Source organism: Halyomorpha halys, unplaced genomic scaffold (genome assembly GCF_000696795.3).
Source record: "Halyomorpha halys isolate HHAL.00 unplaced genomic scaffold, Hhal_1.1 Scaffold2254.1, whole genome shotgun sequence".
NCBI classification, from domain to species: domain Eukaryota; kingdom Metazoa; phylum Arthropoda; class Insecta; order Hemiptera; family Pentatomidae; genus Halyomorpha; species Halyomorpha halys.
Window position 1 is genome coordinate 34878 of NW_027114678.1, and position 9930 is coordinate 44807.

Genomic DNA, 9930 nt, shown 5'->3' on the forward strand with positions numbered 1-9930 from the left:
TCATCAGTATGACGAGCCATTATATGTTTTTTCAGATCTCCAGATTGTATTGATCTATAATCACAGTGAGGACATTGATGGGACTTTTCACCTGTATGACGGCCCATTATATGCTTTTTCAAATCTCCAGGTCTTGCTGATTTATAATCACAGTGAGGACAATGATGAGACTTTTCAACTGTATGATGGGCCATTATATGGCTTTTTATTTGTCTAGATCCCGCTGATTTATAATCACAGTAAGGACACTGTTGAGATTTCTCACCCATGTGTTGGGCCGTTATATGCCTTTTCATACTTCTAGATTCTACTGATTTATAATCACAGTGAGGACATTGATGGGACTTCTCACCTGTATGACGAGCCATTATATGCTTTTTCAAATCACCAGATGTAACTGATTTATAATTACAATGTGGACATTGATGAGGCTTCTCACCTGTGTGACGGGCCATTACATGGCTTTTCAAAACTCCAGATGTAACTGATTTATAATCACAATGAGGACATTGATGTGACTTTTTACCTGTATGACGGGCCATTATATGATATCTCATATCTCCAAATCGGGCTGATTTATAATCACAGTGAGGACAATGATGGGACTTGTCACCTGTATGACGGATCCTAATATGTTTTTTCAAATCTCCAGATTGTACTGCTCTATAATCACAATGAGGACATCGATGGGACTTCTCACCTATATGATGGGCCATAATGTGCCTTTTCATACTTCTAGATTCTACTGATTTATAATCACAGTGAGGACATTGATGGGACTTTTCACCTGTGTGACGGGCCATTATATGTCTTTTCAAATCTCCAGATCCTACTGATTTATAATCACAATGAGGACATTGATGGGACTTCTCACCTGTGTGACGGGCCATTACGTGCTTTTTCATATCTCCAGAAGTCACTGACTTATAATCACATTGAGGACATTGATGAGACTTTTCACCTGTATGACGTGCCATTATATGTCTTTTCACACTTCTAGATTCTACTGATTTATAATCACAGTGAGGACATTGATGGGACTTCTTACCTATATGACGGGCCATTATATGCCTTTTCAAATCTCCAGATGTTACTGATTTATAATCACAATGCGGACACTGATTAGGTTTCTCACCTGTGTGATGGGCCATTATATGAATTTTCATTTGTCCAGATCCCACAGATTTATAATCACAGTAAGGACAATGATGAGATTTTTCACCTGTGTGTCGGGCCATTATATGTCTTTTTATACTTCTAGATTCTACTGATTTATAATCACAGTGAGGACATTGATGAGACTTCTCACCTGTATGATGAGCAGTTATGTGATTTTTCATACTTTCAAATCGTACAGATTTATATTCACAGTAAGAACATTGGTGTGGCTTCTCACCTGTATGGCAGGCCATTATATGTCTTTTCATATGTGCAGATTGTATTGATTTATAATCACAGTGAGGACATTGATAAGACTTTTCACCCGTGTGATGGGCCATTATGTGTCTTTTCATACTACCAGATAATGCTGACTTATAATCACAGTCAGGACATTGATGGGACTTCTCACCTGTATGACAGGCCATTATATGTCTTTTCATATGTGTAGATTGTATTGATTTATAATCACAATGAGGACATTGATTAGACGTTTCACCTCTGCTATGGGCCATTATATGTCTTTTCATAAAACCAGAAAACACTGATTTATAATCACAGATAGGACATTGATGGGACTTCTCACCTGGATGACAGGCCATTATATGTCTTTTCATATTTCCAGATTCAACTGATTTATAGTCACAATGAGGACACTGATAGGCCTTCTCACCCGTATGACGAGCCATTATATGTTTTTTCATATTTCCAGATCCTACTGATTTATAATCACAGTGAGGACATTGATGGGATTTTTCACCAGTATGACGGGCCATTATATGTTTTTTCATACTTCCAGATACTGCTGATTTGTAATGACAGTGAGGACATTGATGGGATTTCTTTCCTCTATGGCAACTATCCTTGGTACCTATAAGCAATAAATTATCACATTAATAAAACAAAACAAAGCTATTAAGTGGAAATCAATCAAATAGTCATTATTCTAATAAAACAAAAACAAATCTTTTGCAAAATATAATTAATGACTTCTTATTATTTTTCTGCTAAAATATTTCATACTATTATTACACAGGAAGGTTGGCTAGCAAAATGGCTTGAAGAGATTCTCTGACTTTTTTTTTTCTGAATTTTCCCCTCTATGTTCAACACTATAAGCGAGATCGTTATAAATGACGTTCAGAGGGAACTATATAAAGATTGACTCTGGTCCCAGAACGTTGAAGAGAGGTATTACCTTTGGTCAGGATTGATCTGTACACTGGGTCCTCATCCAGTCAGAGCTGAGAAGCCCATGAAGCTTAGGTCAAGTCTTTGAGGATGCTATAAACCCAAGGCCATCCGTGCCCAGTGAAGAACCGCATCCTGCTCGAGGTGGCTCTGCTTTTGACTGAACATGGCGGATCTAGACGGGAAAGTTGATAAACATTCCTGGTGGTCGGCAGCAGCAACCACCAGTACTGATTTGGGGCTGAAAGCAGTAATAGCTGGCTGGATCACTGTTCATTCATTATTAGACTAAGCTGAAGAACTATGAGGGAACAAACCCTTAGAAATGCAGCTGAAGTTGGAGATAACGGGACGAAAGGTGCAAATATCTCTCACAATGGTTTGGAAAATTGGAAAGTTACCACACAATACTCATCATAATCAAAAAGGACATAGACCAAGTGAGGTGTCTCTCCTGCAGCATCCTGCTGGGCAACTAGAGCATCTGGCCCCAATCAGAAGGGGAGGAGGACCCCCCTCCCATCAAGGAGTTAGGACTGGTACCAAGAGCATAAGCGGCAATTGTAGCCTTCGTGTAATTTTTGCAACTACATCACCAGTATTGTTGCGGCCAACATATGTTTAATAATTGTTTCCATTTTCTGAAAACAAACAAATGTATCTGTGGTGAACATTGCGTATTAGCATGTTTTTATTTGTAACAGAGGTTTAGCTCAAACCAGTATGGTATACATACACTAGCCCATGCACCCTTATTTCTCTAGTGAGTCAGTGCTAGCAGGCTGGCCAACCCACATACTCGCTTCGAGCCACGGCGGGCGGCTCTTCTCCTCCATAAAGACATTTCTCTACTAGGGGCCCCCAGGGTGATATATAGACAATTTTATTTTCCGCAAATATAAAAAACAACAATTTCTGTTTTTTAATTTTTAAAAATAATTTTAAATTTTGTATTTTTAGAAGCTCCTTTTTTTTATTTTTCTAGTTTAAATTTTTGAATGTTTTGTTTTAAAGTTTTTATCACCATGGTGATTCCCTCGCCAAAATAACAAATAAATAAATCATCATAATGTTTTCCCCATACTATAAAAATTAATCAACCTTTTCTTTTAATTTCCTTAATATTTGTTTTAAATAATTCAATTTCCAATGTCTTTGTCCTGTACATTATTACAGTTGACATTTTTTTATTTTATTTTTCAAGAGACATAAAATATCACTATAATAGATTGATATCATATTATTATTAAATTCATTCAGAATGAAATCAAAATACTATTTTTAAATAAAATATTTTTTTTATAAAAATTGATACCATAATATATTATAAAGTTCTTTGTACCCTCGTACAGTGCCTACTCTTTAGTTAATAAGATAAATGTTTCTCACCGTCATCTGGAACAAGCAGTTCTTCTTCTTGCTCAACAAATGTTTCTTCTTTTACATGAGTAAGTCCACCTGCTGATATGAAAATAATATTTAAAACAAGGAACAGGAACCATCTTCTTACACTTAAAAAGAATTTAATAAGCCCATCCAAGAAAACAAAATTTTAATGCATTACTCTTTCATATTACTTAACACACATTGTTAATAAAGATGACTTTTGAAACTTAAAGATAATGTTTCAAGATAATAACAGATAAGACAGAAAGCGAGATTAAAAGTAAAAATTATCAAACATTTTAAAAACTATAATAACACGAGTAACTTATAATAAAGAAGTAAATAAAATAAAATACAATGGCCAAACCAAATGAGGACCCAATAAGAGAAAATACTGCTCTAAGAGTTCCTCCCAACAACAACCGATGTGGAGGTGTGAAACAGTGAAATGACAACAGTGCTTAAAGTAACTAGAGGAAATAAAGTACTAGAGTAGAATCAATCTCATTTGAATTTTTTTTTCTTTTAATAAACTCAAAATGCCTTACCTTCATCTGGGATAAGCAGTTCTCCTTCTTGTTTCACAAGCGTTTCTTCTTTCACATGAGAAAGTCCACCTGCTGATATGAAAATAATATTTAAAACAAGGAACAGAGAATATCATACTATTTATGAGTATTAAATGCAATATCAAATATTTATCTTTAAGGCGAAGAGCTAAGTAAAAGAACATGTCTTTCCTCAAGAGAATATTTTAAATACTCCTTTCTACAAAGCACTTGTTTTAAATTTTGAATTGCCCGTTCGCTCAGACGTGGTTCTCACAGGCTAAAGCAGTCTCTCTTAGCTGACCTGCTGGCCGATGGCCAAAACTGAGTCGCATAATGGCAGTGTCCTATAGTAATAAACCTATGATTTATTTCAAGTTTAAATTTTAAATTATTAATATTACTTAATTATGAGATATAGTTGACCGTGGATGATGAATGAGGAGAAGATGGTTGGGGGTGCGGTCAAAGATAAACACAAATAAGTTGGATTAACCTATTTTATTGTGCCAACGTTTTGGCTAGAGTTTCTAGCCTTCTTCAGGGCTAAAAACAGAACAAGATAACAACCACAGTAAGTATAGAAAATAAAAAAGTAAGTAGAAAAAGAAACAGAATAACATAAAATGAATAATTTTACAAAATAGAATTAATAAAATGAAGTGATGAGAGAAGCAGGAAATAAAATGTATACATAATGAGGTGGTTGATGATGATTACCATGTGGTGGTGAATGTTAATTATTGCCATGTGAACTTACTTCTTCTTTCCTTCCTCTACATCTCTAAGCCTCTCTCCTCTCTACTTCCGGGAACAACTCCGAGAGTTCTACTCACTCATGGTAGACAAAATCATCAGGAATCATGAGAGACAAAAAGGAATAATGAACTGCTTCTCAAGACAAGATGGCTCTCACCTTCGTCTGGGATGCTTCTCTCCACAGAGAGTGCTGGAGGAGGTGAGTTTTGGCTGTTAGGCACATGGGGCGCTACTATATCCTGTAGCTATTATGCCATGATGTTTGATGGTGCCCCTCCAATTCAACCTTTCGGTTGCCGTAGGTTAACCGGAACATACCGCCCACCTAAATCGCTCCGAGTGATTTACTTGTTGAGATGAGTTGCGGCTGTAGCAGGTAGGCTGAAATTTACATTGAGAGAAAAACACTACAAAATAAGATTATGCTTATGCACAGAGTGTAAATGTAAACAAAATGAACTAATTAAACAATCTTTTAAAATTACCTGTGATGACTTGTTAAGGCTAATTTAATGATAACAAAAAATAAATATGAATAAGAAAAAAGGAAATTGATTCTTGTGTAAGATAAAGAAAAAAAAAAATAAACAAAATGTGTGCTACTTCTAGGAACTATGTTGAGGATGCTTCCGCCCACCCTAACAATTCCCGCTTGGCAAGAGCGGATGAAAACGAAGAAAACTAAGCCGAAGAATAATGAATTGAAAGAACCAAAAACGACTTGCTGATCCCAGCTATATACAAATATACGAAACTAATTTTCACCTTCTAGGGTGATGGTGGTACTTCTCGAAGTCGGCTTGATTCTCAAACTTTGGCTGTACCGAAGTGGCTGATTGTAGAACCTTCTATGGCGAAGTAACAGTGACAAGAGAGATTGCGAATGGGAGTTAAACTCTCTTGTCTCAGTATTGCATTTTCAATAAAATCTCCATGGATGTGGTGTTCGTCTTCGATTGTAGGTGTGGATGAATCAGCCAATAGCTTGTTATCATTCAGATAGGATCTCGAATGCTTTGTGTCCATGAGATGTTTAGATGGCAAACTGGATCCGGATTCCCTAGAGCTTCCACATACGGTGTACGATGAAGTGACAGATGAATTCCTGGTCCTACCATAAGCCGCTTGGGTAGAGACAGCAACAGAACTGGTATTGCTGACCAAACTTATCGAATCCGTGTTTTCTGACCTTACATTCCGAATGGACATCAAACCACCTCGGTCACGAATTGAAGTTGATGAAGCCTCAGTGCTGCATAGAATGTTTCCATTCATGAAGATGTGACTATCAGTTCTAGAGTAATCGGAATGTGTAGTCGAAGTTGCGTTATATGGAGAATCGGCTTTTGAGGTGTCACAACAATTCCCATCACTGATGCGAGGAACATCAGTTGCATCTGAACTTATTGGTGCATCTGATTCTGGAAGTTTCTCGAGCAGTACCTTGGAATCCGCGGCGATCCCCCGCTGAACGGAATCCATTCCTTTATAATTTTTATTGAAAGGAGCGCCATCTTTTCTGCTGAACGGTGGACGCTGATGCTTAAAGATGCAGAGCGTTTTCGAGGAATTGGGAATCTTCGGTACAGACTTTGTTTGCGTAGAAGACGTGGATCGGTGAATTGGAGTCGTGGATGAAATGGATGTGGTTGCGGGATCACCGGATGACCTTGTGCTGAAGGGACGACAAAATGTCGTAGATACACGCGGTACAGAGCTGTTGTGAGTTGAATGAGAAGCAGTGCATGAAGAAGGTGGTAACTTGTTGCCTCTAGAGATCGTTGAACGAGAAGCAGAATGAATTTTTACCATGTTCTCGGTAGAATTCCAAACGCTAAGAGTGGATTTGAAGAAAAAAGAGCAGGACGTAGGTTGAGCCAAATTGTGAATAACGCCAGAAACTACCAAGCCGAAGACTGTAGGCGTAAAGTAAAGTCCATAGACATCAGTAGGGTATGGAGCTCCAACGAGAATCCGTGGGTATAAGTCCCCACCGATTAACAGATCGACTGGACCTGACTCCCCAAAACGTTGATCGGCTAAAGGATGGCGCATAATGCGGCTGACGACAAAGAAGGAAGGTTGACGTTTGGTAAAGAAGACGTGATGTGGTCGACTACCACTGGAGAGATGTTATATTCTTCTTTACCAGCAAATGGGCGTATAGTACATGACGTGGAACCTTCGAGATGAGACTTCGGGACAGCTGACTCGCCAAGACTGGTGATGCAATGGTCGAAATTCGAAATGCTAGCGCCAATCTTGTGTGCGAGCGCGCTTGAAATAAATGTGTGCTGGCTTCCGGAGTCTAACACAGCACGGGCCATATGAAAGTCTCCCCTCTTCGCCTTAACCAGAATGCATACAGTGCCCAATAATACCATGGTGTCCGTGTATGAGGATGGCGTAGATCCTAGGTCTCCGTAAGTGTTGGCCTATTGGACGTTTCATCGACTTTAGTGCCTGCGTTGTCTTCATCCTGGCGGTGGATCAGCATGTGGTGCTTCTTACAACAGGTCCGACATCGAAATTGCGAACGACATGTGGCCACCTCATGGCTCTTACGAAGGCAATTCCAACATACCTTGAAGGTTCAGACGGGTTCAAGCTTCTGGGTAAGAGGTAGCTCAATAAAAGACTCGCACTTGGAGAGCAGATGATCTCGCTTGCATAGAGGACATCTAACTTCTGAAGCCCCTTTGCGCTTCTCAGTTTGGTACCGAGTTGTTCGAACCGCTGCTGGAGTATCCTTAGGATTTCTGGAAGAGGTTGCGTGTAAGGAGACAAACCTCTGCTTCTGATTCATTCCGCTGAAGCGCCCAGATGGTTTAGGGATGTCTGCTCTCTGCGACATGCGAATAGCAGTTTTCCTCTGCCGAACAAAGGCTATAACATTGTCCACCGTGGGAAACTCTTGGCTGGATCCGAGAGAAAGTTCAAACTGTCTTCTGGTCTCTGGGTCCAATGTCCTTAACGCAAATGTGGTAAGAAGGAAGTCCGTAGTGTCCTTGAGTTGTAATGCCCGCAGAGCTTCTACGCTGTCAGCAATACCTGTTAGAAATTGCTCGTACCTTTGCAGGTCACTTCTTGCCTCTTTGCAGTTGAAGTCTATTATACTGTGAATTAGTACGTTAGCTAAGACCCGCGGATTCTGATATGTTTCCACCACTCGTTTCCAGGCCAATTCGTACGAATTTGCTTCGACTGGAAATCTGGAGATTACCGCTGCAGCTTCTCCCTTCAAAGCGCCGATAAGGTAGTGGAATTTCTCGATGTTGGATAAGGCCGGCTCATCGTGTACCAACGATGTGAACGTGTCATAGAAATGCGACCACTTAAGTATATCACCACAAAACGTTGGGATAGGAATCCTAGGTAATTGTGGTTTCTGGGTGTAGGTTGCATTTTGATTAAATGTGGAGCAAGGAGGAAGCGTAGTATGTGCTTAGCTTTCCCAGCTTCGCGATTTCGTTGAATTAATAGAAGGGCACCACCAGCCTTCATTATTTCCTCCTTTAATGTGTCATAAAGCTGGTACCGAGAGTTGTCCGGAAACGTGTCATCTTCACCTATGGCGACAGTTAGCTCTTCACGTTCAGTCCAGGCTTCCCTGAACTCAGTCCAGAGCTGCTTAGCTTCGTTCAGTCTCACCTCGAACACTGCTGCATCAGCGTCGCTAAGGGTTTTGGTATCAATTTCGGAAATACCTTTTATGTGACGTTTTAAACCTCGCATCCGCCTCTCCAGAATAGCGGCGCGAGAAATGCTCTGTTCTGAAGTCATAATTTCAATTGCAAAGGCGAAGAGTCCCCCGAGCAGAGGAAGAGAGAGAGAGAAGGGGAAAAGAATTGAGAAACGAAAGAGTCAAACTGAAGGAATTAAATAACAAGAAAGTTGATAGCTAACTAATAAGAGAGAGCAATATACACATTATGCCATGGAATAGAACTGAATAGCCGAATAATTGATGAAACGTCAGCAGAAAGAACAAGGTTGAGTGACGTCATCGAACGAAGAAGGTGATGTTCAAGTTGTAGCATCTAGAAGACCAAGATGGTTCTACCTCTTTGTAATGGCGTAGTGCGCTGTGGCTTAGCTAATGGCTTTATCAGTTATCTTACAATATGATAGAAGCTGTTTTGTCTCTATTGGATATTTTCTCAAACGAGGCAATTTTAGAAGGAATGTGATGAATTAATGTGTATATTGCTGTTCTATGCTGTGAATAAGAAATGAAACAAAACGTATATATGATGAAAGTGAATTAACTTGTCTAACTTAAAGGCTATGCTTTAATTAACAACTTGTTAATTAAACTTGTAAATGATTGCTATGGAACTAATGAAATAAAATTGTGAAAAATAAAGTGAGTGTTTTGTTAAGTTTATCCTTTATCACTGTGAAGTTAGGTTATAATGAATGTGAAATGAACAAAATTAATTTCAATATACTTGAAATTGAATTAATTAACCTAGACAAATTAATTAAACTTAAACTTTATTAATAAATTGAAAATTGGCTATAGATTGAAAGAATTCTTTAAAATTAGTTAGCTATCTGTGCATTAAGCATGTTACACTTTGAAAACTTACATAAATGAAATGGAAAGAGAACACATAGGTGATACATTTTAGAATTTTTTCTTAAATTACTGAATTTAAGATTCATTTAAGGTTATAGATTGTAAATCATGATAATGAAGAAATAAGGGTATTAATGAATATTAATTTAACTGACATCATGGTATGAATATATGTTCTGCGCTATGTTATATGAAGTAATTTTCTTCCTATATTAACATTGAATTATATAACATGCAGTATGTATATAATTAAACATGTAAGTATGGAACATCATCAACCCAGCTTAAATGGCCTTTTTCTTAGTT

At 38.4% G+C, this 9930-nt stretch overlaps 2 protein-coding genes across 2 annotated transcripts in view; both read right to left on the minus strand.

The window, feature by feature from the left end:
- Positions 1 to 2: 2 nt before the first annotated feature.
- The window catches only part of LOC106691331 (zinc finger protein Xfin), a gene marked incomplete at both ends in the record, with an annotated part of 26426 nt that continues 16498 nt past the window's right edge, over positions 3 to 9930 (minus strand). The window contains 3 exons of the mRNA XM_067051832.1: positions 3 to 2029; positions 3739 to 3810; positions 4284 to 4355. Coding sequence (XP_066907933.1) covers positions 3 to 2029; positions 3739 to 3810; positions 4284 to 4355 — 2171 coding nt within the window. The remainder of the gene's footprint in view (positions 2030 to 3738; positions 3811 to 4283; positions 4356 to 9930) is intronic.
- On the minus strand, positions 4864 to 7815 carry LOC136796859 (uncharacterized). Its single transcript, XM_067051821.1, has one exon. The coding sequence runs from the start codon at positions 7095 to 7097 to the stop codon at positions 5850 to 5852; it is 1248 nt and encodes a 415-aa protein (XP_066907922.1). The 5' UTR covers positions 7098 to 7815; the 3' UTR covers positions 4864 to 5849.

Bases quoted from the DNA above. Each gene is read 5' to 3' on its own strand.
- LOC136796859 (XM_067051821.1), bottom strand. From the start codon at position 7,097: ATGCGCCATCCTTTAGCCGATCAACGTTTTGGGGAGTCAGGTCCAGTC.